At 41.0% G+C, this 15247-nt stretch overlaps 1 protein-coding gene across 2 annotated transcripts in view; it reads right to left on the bottom strand.

Annotated features, from left to right (window-relative positions):
• The window catches only part of SLC9A3 (solute carrier family 9 member A3), a 55914-nt gene extending 46288 nt beyond the window's left edge, over window positions 1-9626 (bottom strand). Inside the window, exon 1 of one of the 2 annotated variants that reach the window (XM_056484784.1) lies at window positions 9138-9626. In XM_056484784.1, coding sequence (XP_056340759.1) covers window positions 9138-9327 — 190 coding nt within the window. In that variant the 5' untranslated portion in view covers window positions 9328-9626. The remainder of the gene's footprint in view (window positions 1-9137) is intronic. The other variant, XM_056484783.1, reaches the window with a different exon arrangement.
• Between the last annotated feature and the right edge of the window lie 5621 nt (window positions 9627-15247).

The following is a 15247-nucleotide window of genomic DNA, read 5'->3' as shown; positions in this document are numbered from 1 at the left end:
GTGCTCAGGAGAGAGATTTGTAGGACATAGGGTTCACTACAAACACCACCTCCAAGTTTACATGTGCTCCTGCTGACTCATTTAGCTGCTGCTTGGGCTTGGTACTACCAGTTAACAGATCTCATTGCAGGTTCCCACCGAGTAATACTATTCATCAGAATATCAGTTCATTCAGGAGAAAGCTTTGGCTAAAATCAGAGATGAAACTCACACTGTATCAGGTAAGAGAAGGCAGAAGGGTGAGTGACATATGAGTGAAGGCAGAAAATTGAAGTCACTCTGGTCAGAGTGCACCTATAACTTAGAGGAGAGATAAACTTTATGCTGGTACTTTGTCATTCTTTTATTTAATTTACGATGACATGACAATTGTGGCTACTATATGGCCACCTTGTATACTTCTCTCCTCTGTAGTGTGCAATTTTGTACCAGCTAACCAAAGTGCACCAACTGCATACAGAAATGTTGCTTTGACCAGGTAGGATGTAAATAAAGGTCCATCCGTGTATGACCACTGCTAATCCAAAATTCTGCAGATCTAACTGATAGAGCAACTAATTCTGCAAACAGACACGTGAAGGACAAGAAATTTCCCGGGAGGAGTCAGCATGGTTCACTCTAAGAAAGTGCTTGATTAACAGTGAAGTGATGTACATGGAAGATGAGGGGAGAGCAGTGTCTGGCGAGTTTCTAACGAGCCGTCAATAAGGCCTTTGAGCTGCCTGCCAGAACAGCCTCAGGCTGCTGCTGTAGGGGCTGGATGGGCAGACAATGGGCTGAATTGAGAAGTGGGTGAATGGACAGACCTTGAGGGTGGTGCTCAGTGGTGCAAAGTAGGAGGCGGGTCGCTAGAGGCGAACCCCGGGGGTCTGTACTGATTCCAGCCGTGTTTAACACCTTCATTAATGATCTGACTGATGGGGCAGAAAGTACCCTCAGCAATTTGTCTGATTACACAAATTTGGGAGGAGTGGATGATAAGCCAGAGGGTCGGGCTGCTGTCCAGAAGGACCTTGACAGGCTGGGGAAATGAGCTGACAGGAAACTTGTAAAGTCTGGCAAAGAGAAGTGCAGAGTCCTGCACCTGGTGAGGAGCAACCCCCACACCAGTACAAGCAGGGGGCCACCAGCTGGAGAGCAGCTTGGCAGAGGTGAGAGGGTGGCCAAACACTGGCACAGGTTACCCAGAGGGGTTGTGGAGTCTCCATCCTTGAAAATAATCAAAAGTCGTCTGGACATGATCACGGGCGATGAGCTGTAGGTCACCCTGGGTGAGCTGGAGCACAGGACCAACCAGATGTTGCACCTTCCAGCCTCAACAAGGCTGTGATACTGTTATTTTATGATTCTGTGAACTCTATGGGAGACCCAGTATCCAATGGTCTTTCCCAGTTCACTACTGTCCCAAATTCAGTCCCAGAACTAAATAGGATTGAATAGCTTAGGGCCAGAACTATTTCAGTAGAAAAACTGGATATTTAATTCAAACCAGGTCTTAAACCACTTTAAACTCTAGCCTGTGTATAGGCAGAAGAGCAAGCATTCAAAGACTAATTCAGTCATTCTGGAATATTTTAACCATTTAAACCAGTAAGTAGCATTTATTAACTGAGTTTCCTAAGCTGCCAAGGTCTGAAAATCTACATCTAGGTATTCACCAGTTTTGGTATTTCACTAGAGTAGGATTGTAATATCTCCATACTATACCTATATTTAGTTTTATGTATGATCACATAACAACTCTACCTCCAGTACAACTGTTAGTGTATCAATATTAACATTAACATAAAATAACATAACATTAAGCCATCTTACACAAACTGGTGATCACCTAGTCCCTGGAATATTATTATATCACCAAACCAACACAACAATTGTAATGAAGGGGCTAGCAAGTCTCTCCATCCATTTACAATCTTTTGTACCTGGGAGATTTTAATTATGAAATCCCCATGTCTGAAGATTTTTACTCATTTCTTAATATTTAATATTTTCCTCAAAGCTCAACTTATGACACTGGCTGAATCCATAAATCTTCTAGTTTAAACTTTTTTTCTTCATTTTTAAAAAATTGCAATTGAAGCAGAAAGAATCATAACCACGTGTTTTTGAAAATCAGTCTACAATCTACACTGAGATATTTTCTTCCCTAGTGTGTGACTAAACATTTGGCTTTGACAAAAACCAAGGCATTTTTTCTTTCAATAGATAAAAGTGGAATTTCTCTTCTAGGCACATTTTAGTGAATCCAGAATTACTGCTTCTATTTTCAGCTAATGGAAGGAGAAAACTCTCCAGATCCAACTATTTAAAACCCCTGTTATTGTGCAGGCCTTTCAGAATACCTTCCAGTTTTCTTCTTCCATGAATGAACATTAAATATTCGTGCCTTAATTAAAAGTGTTTCCACTTGATGTCTTGCATTCCATCTTGGTCAGCTCTTCCTTGTCAGCCCGTAGTTTCAGTATTTATGACCTTACAGTGCTTTACATAGCAGCCAACTGGGTATCAAGTCACTCCTTCCACAGGGGTAAGTACTCTGCAAATTGCTTTACAAAAGGAAGCAAAATATTGCAACACAGCCAATCCACCATGCTCTGCGGTTTACCAAGACTGTTTTAAAGGTCTCTAGTTCTAAATGGTTGCCACTTGTCAACAAACTGAGTACCAATTAAAGACTACTTCTTCGGGCCACTAGTTTAATGCATTGCTGCAGAGAGAAGAGAACAGAAAAATCAGAGACATTTTTCTGAAAGGAAAAAAAAAAAAAAACTCAGATAAGAAATATTCTTCTATGACTTTGGACACAACATTTCATCTTGGAATGAGCGAGCCCTACGAAAGATACAGAAGAACTAAGTAATCACTACACCTTTTATTCAGAGCAATTAAAACTCTGGCAAACAGGGGGAAAGAACTCTTTTTAGTTGGATTCCAAGAATTCCTTAAAGCAAACTTGTGGTAAAACTACCGATTTTTGACAGGCTTCAGTACAGTACATGTAATACTTCAGGATACCAGCTTCCCTGCTAAGAATCTCAAACACACAAAGGTCCACAAAAACAAAGGGGCACCTCGGAGCCTTTCACTTGAAGAACCTCTAGAAGGGTTTGGTGCTTGCTCTGATCTCTTGTGGGCTGTGGTCTGCTGCATTACCACATGAGAAATTTACACTTGGGGGGTTTGTAGGTAGCTCTTGGTAATAAGTGGCTAGAGCTCTGAAGACAGTAAATCAATGGTTTCAACAATCCTAAGACTACAGTATTAAAAGGATTCCATTGTTCTGCAGAGAACGCTGAGCACTTTGCACACAGGTGCCTGAAAGTAATTGATGGCAGAGATCCTTCCTTAGGTATGCATGCCTGAACTGTATTCAATTCAGGGCCATTCTCAAAATGCCATTGTTTTCTTATGTAATTCACACAAGTTGCCATAGTACATTTGCTATTTGCCAGGTAATGTAATCTGAATCTTGTCAAATTATACTATCCTGATATCTTCTTCCCTGCTCTAAATAATTAAGACTTGAGACTTGCAAGACTTGGAGGGGGAGGGGGAAGAAGATAGATGTGTGTTACAGGGAGACAGGAAGTACAGGAAAAGGATGAGTAAGAGTAAAATGGAAATAAAGTGTGGGAATAGGCAGTTACTTACAGATGATAAATTTAATAAAAAGATGGCTCACACAGTTGTTCCTACTACTGGACATGCAAAGCTAATATTCAGTTTTGGAAATATTTTTTCAGATGCCTAAAACTTATAAAATGTTAGATACAAAAGATAGTTCTTCAAAAGATAGGAGATTTACAGTACTTAACATTCCTAGCTCACAGGTATTCTAAGCAGCACTTTGCAAAAGGAAATACAGCATCTTACAAAACTGAAGGCACCGCAGATATATAACAGTTGCCAGCACAATTTTATAGTGTTTCTATGCATATCCGGGGAGGACGTGCATGTGCCTCTGTTCTAAGTGTGCCAACCTGTTTCAGCTTCTAGTGACTTCACAATAAAGGCAAAAGAAGCATTTTCCCCTTGTCTTTGTCAGGATATGGGGGAACATAGCCAAGTCCAGACTTCTTAAGTCACAATGTAAAGACGTTTTCCACATTATCACTTGCTAATGAAAGCAGCTTTTAACAAGGTCTACAATGATGAGGAGGCTGGTAGTTTAACTTGGCAGGATCTGGTGATACCTGGCCACCTTTGAATCTCTGACTCCATTTTCAGTTAAATACACCCAGTAAAGTTCTGCTAACCATCCTTCAACATTTCTTCCTAACCATGTCATTTACTGAAGAATTGCCAACAGAAGAGGTATTCTCACATTTTTTATTTTATTAAAACAATACCCTAAATCACTTTCTCTATGTAACTGACACTTTGCAGTAGCTAGACTGCCAGGAGGAGAAACTTTGGAGTCAAATGAGCTTTTGTTTTGACAGTTTGCTTTGGAGGGAAGGTTATTGATTTCTTCAAAGAAAATATTGCCCCAGGAGTCTAAATTAGATGGGCGGTTAGACCTGCATTTCACAGTTCCTTCCCCAGCCCATCCCTAACATGCTTAAAATTCTCCACAGCAATTGTTTGTGTTAACAAAATACTCTAAAGAGCTCCTTTCTCAGGGTAGTTTGAGACAATGTGAAGGAGCCCAGGCATGCAGAAGCTAGACTGTTTGTGGGGACCCATATCTCTAAGCTTAGAGATGCATTGTGCTCTGCATCTCATGTCCTCCTGGGGTCTCCAGAGCTGATGGACTCAGCAAGTCCACCTGACACAGTATCTTCACCAGCCTTCTCCTGAGTGTTTGCTCACTGTTATGGAATCATTTCTTCCCCCTCCTCCAAAGCATTGTGGTGTTCCTGAAGACAGATTTACCAGCTGCCCTGGATTCAAATTTCACTCCCGCTTTTCAATTTCTTAGATAAAAGCCTTTAGAACTTGTGTGCAACTACACAGAAATGCATTAAAAACAAAAAAAAAAACCTTTGTGACATTCTTAGACTCAGCATAATCTATACCAACAAAAACAGTTGGCAAGAGGTTTGACTCAAGATAATGAAAAGGCTGTGTACCCTTCCTCATTCCTGTTCATAGTCACTCACTCTCCCACCATTTCTTCCAGTTACTTATCTGCACACACTGAGCAAATCCAGAGGGCCAGACAGACAGAAAGACTGCTTTGTAGGGCTTTTTTTTTTTTACTTTGGGACAATTATCTATTCTTCTGAAAAAATGTTGAAAAAATATTATAGTACAGAAAAGGATTTAAACAGCAAGAAGAAATTTCACAATTTCCCACCATAACTGCCAATAAAGATATAAATACAACCTCTCTCTGTTTCCTAGGATTTGGAACAAGTATAAAAGCATGTACTAGATATCCCCCAAGTAGAAAGCATACTTTTTTCCTTGTTTTTTGCATTGACATGGCCTGAGAAATACCCTCCAAAAATTGTATACAATGCTCAGTATTAAAAAATTTCTTCTCTTAGCCATTTTTAGCTTCTGATTATTCTCATTCCTTTCCTTCATCTACTTTTTTCCAAAATTTTCTGCTTTTTCACTTGTTTCTACCTCTCTTTCCGTAGAGATTTTCCTGCCAAAATATTGTTCGTGTCTTCTATGCATCTATTTACCCAAAGTTTATTTTCATGGTGTTAACCATGACAGGCAAGTAAAGAAGAAGGAGAGCACATGGCCAAGTGAACTTAGAAAGAACAAGAGAGTCTGGTCAGCCTACAAGTGTCTTTCATCTTAAACCAGAACTACATTGTGTAAGCATGTGGTTTAAAAATGGTACATCCTTTACCTACAGCAGGAAATGTCTGTGCTGTCTGTAGCTATAAATGCAGATATGTATGCATTTGCAGGTTACTCTTTTTCAGTGGCATTGCTTATTTTGTCTGGAGCACTGAGCTACCAGGACCTGGACACCTGAAGTCCACTGGGAGGGTTCCCAGCTGTACCTCATGTACCTTCTTCATGCAGATAAGATGATTTTCTGGCTTTGATTTACAAATGTAAGTAGTTTATTGGCCCTATCCCACAAGGATACTCCTCTGTAGTGATAAGACAGCCTATCAAAAGAGGAAATAATGATCATTAGCCAAAGTAGAACACTGTGAACCTTAAGAATGTTCCACTTGAAGTGGAAGAATGAAGAGTTGGAATATTTCAGATGAAGAGGGTCAAATCAAATAGAATACATAAAACAAGATGCTTTAGAAATTTCAAGGAAGACACAAATTTTTTCTTTTCTATAATGCATGAAAGCAAATTGTATGAAGACTCTTTTCCACAGTTTCATTTGTAGCAATATTTAGAGTTAACCAATAACTAAACTAAAAAAGCAGTTTGCTTCTCCAAAAGCCCCAAACACTAGGCACTTCCTCATGTATTTGGGATACTTATGAGATTTAACACACAATAGTTTATGTTGCAGAATACCTTCTACACAACATGAATAGCAAGCCTCAGAAGATCTGCAGAAAACTCCTAATACAGAGATGCTTCCCTCAGACATAAAACATCACAAGCTGAAACTTGTTTTTTACAAAAAAATTAACTTCCACACAAATCCAAAAAAAAAAAAAACCAAAAACAAAAAAAACCCAAATAAACACAAAACCACTGACGCTATTCTAATTCAAGAGAAAGTAAAGTATTCTCATACACCTTTATCCCCAGTGCCAACTGCAATTCCTAGAACACTTTCTGCTGACCCAATTGTCTATCATCCATCAGTAAAATAACTCCCAATCCCTGTAGCCATGGAGAATGAGCTTGCATGTGTAAGAACAGCTCCTCCCCTGCTGAAAGACCCACAGCAAAACCAGCACTTTCACTCCACTTCAATTGACCTCCTTCAGGTAGTAAAGAAACCCAAGGACAGATGTTCTATATTTTCTTTCTCCATTCTTTTCTGTCAGCTTTTCGAGTGTGTAAACCTTCTTTGATCCAGATAGGACTTTTGCAATTCAAAATATTGCCATATATTTCTGACCTATTTTCCAGAACCCCTGACACACCAAGGCAGACAGAAGGCTGAAAAGCTATTTTTTTCAGTTTTCTTTCTCACTGACTTACATGAACACCTTCATGATTTCTTCATTAAGAAGCTGTTGAACAGTGAGTGTACATTCTTTTCTGTGTGTTATTTGTGACTGGTGGGGAAAGCTGAGACATTCATAGGCTCTCAGGGGAATGGAGAAGTTATCCATTACTTCTTCAGAAACCATGTCCAGAGTAGTATAGGATCAAAAATACAAGTGTGAAGAGAGGAGGAGAGAAAAAGAACAAAGCTTGAGAGCTTTGGAGAGGAAAAGTGATGCATCTGATGATAGGTATAATCTACTAATAAGTGACATGCTCTGTGCAGCTGTGAAAGAAGTACAAAGAATTTAAAAACAGAATCAGCACCACTCAGCTCTTGACAGTAAGTGCTTTATCAAGAGTGTATATCAAGGACTTCATGGTAAAATGGCTCATATTAATCTCAACTAATCTCAATCCAGGCCATTGCAATTTAAATATAGTACAATCTAGCTGTCCTGTTCCTGGGTTCAATGGCTTTGGACACAAACTGATATGGTTGTGCACCACTAATATCACACTGTACAACTGGGCCACGTGTACAGAACAGCAAAGTCTAAGTAGCACAAGGCCTTAATAACTGTACTTACTTAAGAGAGTATCTCAAAAAGAAGGTTCAAACGAGCAGCCTGTTTATTACTTTATTCAGCACAATTTTATAGGTACTCAGTATTGTCAGTTGTTTCCTGTATATGGTTTCCCCAGCTCTCTAATTGCTAAAACTCATCAATAAAAGTCAATTAAAACATAACTGTCTTTTATGTAATCTCAGTGATGCAGCAACTGTCTGAAGACAAACTCTTTGCATAGTGTAGTCAAACAGATTCAGATTAAGGTATTTAGTTATATATCTATGGTTAATCAAGTAAAAGCTAAGATGGAAATATTGCTGGAAAATTATGTACCATATCACCCCAACTTGTGACATACTACTTGTTTTTAAAATGCTTTTTTTGTTGTTTTTGTTTGGAGACAGCATTTTCCATCCAGGTCTTACTATGCTTATCTTATGTGTTAGACAGAATATACCTAAGTACGCCTTTTTACATCTGTCATTCTCTGTGTCTGAAAAAATCCATGGAATGTGATTCTGGTATACCAAATTAGTATTAACAGTACAAATTCAGGAAAGTTTTCAGTTGGATTTTCAGCTGACCTTCTTAGATGAGACTGATTATAGAAAAGATTTATTTTAAATGAAAATGGCATTTACAGTGTCAGCCAAACTGGAGGTCAGCTTTTAGACCCCAAGGCAAAAGGTCTGAAAGTAATAGCATCAATCAAGTAAAATGCATTCCAATTAAACAGTGACTTTTCTAGTTCAGCAAACTGCATTATTGATACAAGATTGCTTTTGGAAAAGTCACAAAGTTCAGAACACAAGAGGTGGAGCATTCATATAAATTCATTTAAACTACAATGAAGTTAGGCTAAGTCCTGGATTTTCATTTATTCCAATTTCTTGAAGAAAATTCTGGGTGCTCTGAAGCTTATAGTTTTTTCGGCTACATCAGATGGTCTGATAATACATGTTACCTTTTCCTATAAACTATACTCTTGGGCTAATTCAGCAATGCGCTTCAAAGCAGAGAAGGCTAAGTTCATATGCGCAGTGTTTATTTTTGATGTTACCAACTGATACAGGTAACAATCGCAATCAGGAGAAATTCATATCATAAAGTGGAATAGATATTGTGTAACCAATAAGGCCCGATTTCTGTTTCACTTTTGCAAAAAAGTTTTTCCTGGGAGCGAGGAGAATGCAAGGTCTCAAGGACTTGAAAGGGTTTACAAGGAGTCAGATGCGGAAGCCACAGTCGTGGGCGGTGAAAATGAACTAGGTAACCCCTCGAGGCTGGCGAAAATCACACCGCTAAGCACCGTGCAGGGCAGTATTATGAAATCAGGACAGAGTACAGTAAACCCCCTGAAAACGGGTCAGCGGACCTAGGAGAAGCTTTCTTCATTTACGTCGGGTGGAAGAAGGACAAGGGGGAAGGGAAAGGGAGAGGACATGTATTAATATGTAACTCCAGACTCACCGATTTTGGCCAAGCTGGCCACAAGTATCCAGAGTGCAATGATATACGGCTCCTTGACGTGATCCCATTTGAAAGAGACGATGGCAAAGCTTTGGCTGCTATTTTTATGGCTTTCCGAGCTTCTCTGTCCCAGCGCCGCTGGGAGAGCCATCAGCCCCAGGAGGAGCGCCACTCCAAATACCTGCCTCATCTTCAAGCCACACAACAAAATCCTGCTTCCCCTTCCCGGGGAGATCCCGCCTCTCCGGAGGTCCTTGGGGGCGAGGTCCTTGTCCCGACGGCTGCGGGACAGCGGCGGCGGGTCCGCTCCGTCCCCTCGGTGCCGTCCGGCCCTGCTGCTGCCCGGGGGCGGGTCAGGGGCTCCGTGCACGGCCGGATGCTCCGAGCCGGGGTCCCGCTGCTCGCCCGCACCTGCCTTTATCAGGCTGTTCCCCACGGGGCGGAGGCGGAGCCTCCCGCCGCTCCCGCAGCGCCCGCCGTGCGGGGCCGGCGATGCCCTGAGCGAGCCTCGGAGCGCCCGGGGCTCGGCGGCGGCTCCGGCAGCTCCAGCAGCCCCGCTGGGCCCCGCCCGGCCCCGCTCGGCCGGCAGCAGCCTCCGGGCTGATTCCGGGCCGTGTCCGGGCGGCTGCAGGAGCTCGGGGCCGGGGCGCTCCCGCGGGCATGTCCTAGGGGAGCCCGGGATCCGCGCCCGCACCGCAGCCGGGGGCGCGGGGCATCCCCAGCTCTCGGTTCTCCGGAGCCTTGGGTGGTTTGGATCAGCCCGCCTCCCTCAGCCCCGCTCTCCCGGCAGCTTGTCCCAGAGGAAACGCGCTGCTTTCCGCTCCTCAGCCTCGAGTTCCCCCCTGAGCTCGGTACGGCTCACACAGCATGTTCCTGGGACCCGCTTTTCCTTCTGTCCACCAGAGAGCACCTCTTCCCACGGTGCTCGTGGAAAGGACGCCAGCAGGCAACATTCGGCTTTCCACTTAGGTCTGCTTGCAGCTATATGCTGTATTAAAAACGCTATCCCGCAATTTTTTTTTTTTTTTTTTTTTTTTTTAATTCTTACTCCATGAGACCTCCTCTTGGGAGCCTCTGCTTACTCTCCCCCTAAAGCCTGTTTTCCTGCTGATAGCATCTGCATGCTATCCTGGATGGTCCATGGTGGGTCCCCGGTGCTGCGGGCGGACGGACCCGCGCTAATCATCACCCTGCAGTAAAAGCGCAGCCGAGCATCCTGCTCCCGACGGGCAGGGCTGAGGGCGCCCTTCCACACGCCCAGGCAGCGGCAGCCGCTCCTCTCCGCTCTTGTGCCCTCCAAAGCAAGGTGTGCTGTCCGCTCCTCCGGGGACTTGCTCCGGAAAAACACTATATTTTGGTTTTCCTAATTATTAGGAGGTAAAAAATGAACAGGATAAAGCTCTCCTTTGAATTATGGGAAGACAGAGAAATTATTTTGATTATTTCGATCACTAAGGAGAAAAGCTATGAACTTTTCATAGCCATCTGTCCTGCACAGACTCTATAAATCAATTAGCCAGTTAATTAAATTTCTATAAATTTCCATGTCATTATTACCTCAAAGCAAGTGCAGGCCCCAAATTGGACCAACTGTCTTCAAACAGTGAAACATCTTTGGGGCTTTGTTTCCTTCTTCATTATTTAAGGGAAAGGAAATTATGTGGGAATTATTTAAGTAGGAGCAAATCTGAAGACAGAACTGGCAACTCTTTTTAGGAAGCATGACAGCAAAATATCTCCCTCACATTCAGTAAATGTTGTAGACGAACATCTTAAGAATTCTTCAGTGTCTAACAACAAGTTCTATCTACATTATTTTCATCTTTTTCAGAGCATGACTCGGGCACCCGTATGTTGTTTAGAATTTGCTCCTAAGTTCTGTAAGTGTTCTACAAATGGCTGTAGCCAATGCCCGAGTCACATTTCTGTGGATCGCCAGTCGAGAGAGAAAACTGCTGGAAGTAGGTATCTGCTCCTCTGTGTGACCTGCTGCTGAGCCCTGAGGAGAGCAGTAGTTCCTGGGCATTAACATGAATTCTGTTTGTTACTGCTAGGAGAACAACAAAGTTCAGTAGGGACAAGCTGTCAGCGTTGTTTTTACTGTCACAAGTTATTCCAAGCATCCTCATACCACGATTAAATATTTCAGCTGCAGCTAATAAAAGGGCACCACAACTACGAGTGTTCCATCTTGTATTCACGCTTCTTCCCAAATCTACTTCCAAAAAATGCTGACTGGGTTAGAAAAAATCTTTTTATTGAAAGTGCTGAAGCTAGCCATGTTGTCCAAATGGTCACAATTAAATGTGTCATAGATCAAGAATACCTGCAGCAGAGGTAGAAAAATGAGAAAGCCTTCTCCAGTGGATCTTTTCTAGAGATAAGCAAAGGCTTGGAGGAGCAGCAGTTGAGATCATGCCTCTGATTGCCCGTAGGCAATGTTCTACCCATGACAACAGTAACCAAAGTTACCTGTCAATTCTGAGTCTGCCGGTGGAGGAAACCAGTGTTAGGGGAAAAAATTTGTCAGTACCATCTCCTAAAAATAAGGTTTACAACACTGTTAATGTGCCAACACTCTGAACAAGAAGTTAAAAGTTCAAAGTGTATTTGTTTCTTCTTATGGAATTTCTTAAGTTGGCGGGGTATCAAATGGCTCTAGATATCAGGGAATTGTGTAATTCATTAATATTTCAGCAGGACACAGGACAGAGGAAAGGACTGACAATTGTGAATCTCCTATAGACACATAAGAGTCCACTGAGTATGCATGAACTCTTGCACAAAATATGTACTTGTACAAGAATGCATTTGCATACATCTATTTTTTATCTGAGTCCATTTTCTTGTATGCTCTTTATGGAAGCCCTTACATAGTTTCCTATAACCTGACTCTGTATCAGTAACAAAAAACATTGGTTGGGTATTATGCATGCAATAAAGATATCATATCACACAACAGCTGATATTTCCTGACTTCCAGAAAGATTGCACAAGGAAAATTTCTACTTACTGTAAAAATAATGGTGTTGTGTCCTGAGCTGTTGTTTTCTTTTTTTTTTTTTTTTTTATCAATTGACTGAACTCCAGCATTTCCATTTCTGGAAACATTGTGTACATAACAGCTTAAAGAAAAGAATTATGAGTATCTTAGTATAAGTGTTACATAAGTATCTTACATACCCTTCACATGAACCTGTGACCTGTAAAGATTATTTCGTGGGGATTTTTTTCAAAGCTGAGGTAAAAGATAATTTCAGTTTAAAAAATCCCTAAAATTGTATCTCTTTTCTCCAGAAAGTACACACAGTATTTCAGTTATGCTAATTTAGATTTAGATAACTTTTAATACTAGCATTTACCACAAAGCTGTTGAAGGTGGTACGAAATTAAGAAGCACGTCCCTGTCAGAACTTCCCTCATGAAAGGAAAAATAAAATTAAAAATGGAAAATATTTGGCAAGCAAAGCATGAAAAATCTCCTGATTCAGCATAAACCGTATAAATCACTTATTATCATTCCTGTCTTTCCTCAAGAAAATGGATTCTTTTTATATTAATGTCTATTAAATGCATAAGCAGGTTAAGATTTGAATGGCATATACTTCCAGCATACATTTTTATGCCATAATGCCAATTGTATACAAAGTTAAATACAACAGTAATTATTGTGAATGGCCTTGTACTAATAAAACTGCACAATTTGGTGAAAGTCAATATGGTTTACATGCAGATTAATGTAGAACCACAGGAATTTATAGTGAATGAAGTGATTCAACAGCTTGTCAGCTGCTTTTTGCCAACCACTCTCCAAGTGAAATGAGTGCTGCTGTGCCAATTGATGCTGCAAGGAGTTGGGCAAATACTGCTGGACTAAGTGATGTTGCAGAGCCCTGTGTTACAACATTATAAATATGAGCCTCTGAAATTACATTAGAAAGTGTATTTATTCAGCCCACACACATTACCAGGAGTTAAAGTGAGTAAGATGAAGACTAGGGTGAGAATGAATTAATCAGAGAGGTGGTTGGAAATAGATTTGGCTGGGAAGTAGGGTGGAAGAGGAAATTAGCTGAATTCTTCATGACTCATTTCAAGACAAGAATCACTTTAAGGATAGTAAGTAAAGGAGATTCTTACCAGAACTTTCATTTTTAGCCTCAAACATTTTTTAAATTGGCAGATATCTTGGGCAGATTGTGAGATTTTTCTGGTGTGTTGATGTTGCTATTACTGTTTTTAATGAACACCCACATTTATATTAGACTAGAAGTTAATCTAGTAGGAGTGGAATAGTATGAATGACAAACATTGGCACAGCCTAGGACCTTCATTAAGGAGAGTCCCCCCATAAGGGATTAGATCTGTGTGAGCTCTCAGTGCCATGAACAGTGAAAAGGGAATGGGGCAGAAAAAGAAGTTCTTACATGTCACCAGACACATGATACTTTTTATCATTTATGTTCAGGAATAAAACCCCACATATTTTTATAAGATGCCATGTGTATTAAAAGTACTCTATTTCAGTTCCAATTCCCAGGAAAATTCTTCTGCTGTTTATGATGACTCTTCTGGGTTTGCTGCTTGTCAAAGATGGCCACAGAGATTTCCACATCACAGTCGGTACCTTCCACATGTTCTGTCTTGTACTTACCTCATTCCCATGTTATTGGCATCCCACTCCTATTTCTCTGTTCTTTGTTCTCCATGGTTCTGCTCTCTTTCCTTTTCATGCATGCCTTCTGTCAATACTCACCAAAAATCCCTAGTAGTGAAACCTAACAACACTCAAAATGCAATTTGTGTATGATGTGTCAGCCCAATACTTAAGATATTATTTTCTCTCTCTATCCCTTCCAATTCAGCTTTGTCAGTTTTCACCACATATTCTCCTTCTGGGTACTCACATCAGCCTGGCCAACACAAATGTTTATAATAGACACAAGACACAAGTGATTGCTGGTTTCTCTAGCCATAATGGAGATTGTATTTGCTGGTCTTTAAAAATCATCCTTTTGTTTTATGCTAATAAAGTGGGGTAAGACTGGGACAGAAATGATAACCACAGATTTCAGAAATCCAGAGGTGAAAAAAGGAAAATAAAGGTGCATCTTGCCATTGTCTCTGTGTACAGAAACTTCCTGTAGCTTAACCTGAAAGGAAAGGCAAAACAGATTAATTTCTTAGGAAAAACAGAAAGACTCTAAATTAACAAAGGCAGCTAAGTAGAATAATTCCAATTGCTAGCATGATAATTTTACATTTATTTCTTATGTTTATAAGTAGGCTCTGATGTTTCTTGGTCTTAATTTTTGGCTGAGCTACAGAGAGGGAATCTTTCCTGGTTCTCTACATACCATGCCTCTGTGAAATCCATCATTCATGCTTCCCCTACCCCTAACTTTCTGTGAGAAAGTTCAGCTGATTTCACCCAAAGCTGCTCCAGATTCAATGCACCATTCCCAGTGCTCCTGTTTTGGCAGGTAGATTGATTGTTCAAAATCTCCTGTGGCACCTGCTGGTGGAGATTCCCACAGTGTGTCCTGCTGTCCCTGCCCTCCATGAATTCCACTGCTGAGGTCTGCTCACCTGGCAGCAGCCACTGCCCTGCACTGATTCATACCTCACTGGCAGGCCATGGGGTGGATCTGGACAAAACCTTTTCACCAGTATGTGAGAAGCCAGCCACATGGATAAATTTGCCTCCCTCTTGCAATCCAAAACGAATTCCAGCAGAACATGGTCTGCCTGGGATGAGGGCACCACTCAGTAACCTGTGAGGACAGAGCTTCTTTAAGCATCTTGGATCTGAGGACACTTTAAAGCTATTCCTACTTTTAGGATGCTTCCCAACATCAAAATGCCCAACTTAAGCCTCCCCTCTCTCATTGCACAGAAAGGAATTTTCCTCTAAAATATTTCTACAAGGCAGTTGAGAGATTTTGTGAGTGCAAAATTTCGTGTGTTCTTTCTTTATCTAAATTGTGATAAAGGAAAAAGTGAACCTTGGCTGAGTAGCAGCAATAATCTTTTAATAATTACCAATTCCTTTGAACTTAAATCACATAAATTGAAGAGTCTAATAATTAAATTAATTGATGCAAAAAAAA

This window comes from Oenanthe melanoleuca, chromosome 2 (assembly GCF_029582105.1).
Source record: "Oenanthe melanoleuca isolate GR-GAL-2019-014 chromosome 2, OMel1.0, whole genome shotgun sequence".
In the NCBI taxonomy this organism is placed as follows: Eukaryota; Metazoa; Chordata; class Aves; order Passeriformes; family Muscicapidae; genus Oenanthe; species Oenanthe melanoleuca.
Note: the sequence above shows the minus strand (reverse complement) of the source record. Positions and strands in the feature narration are given on the sequence as shown.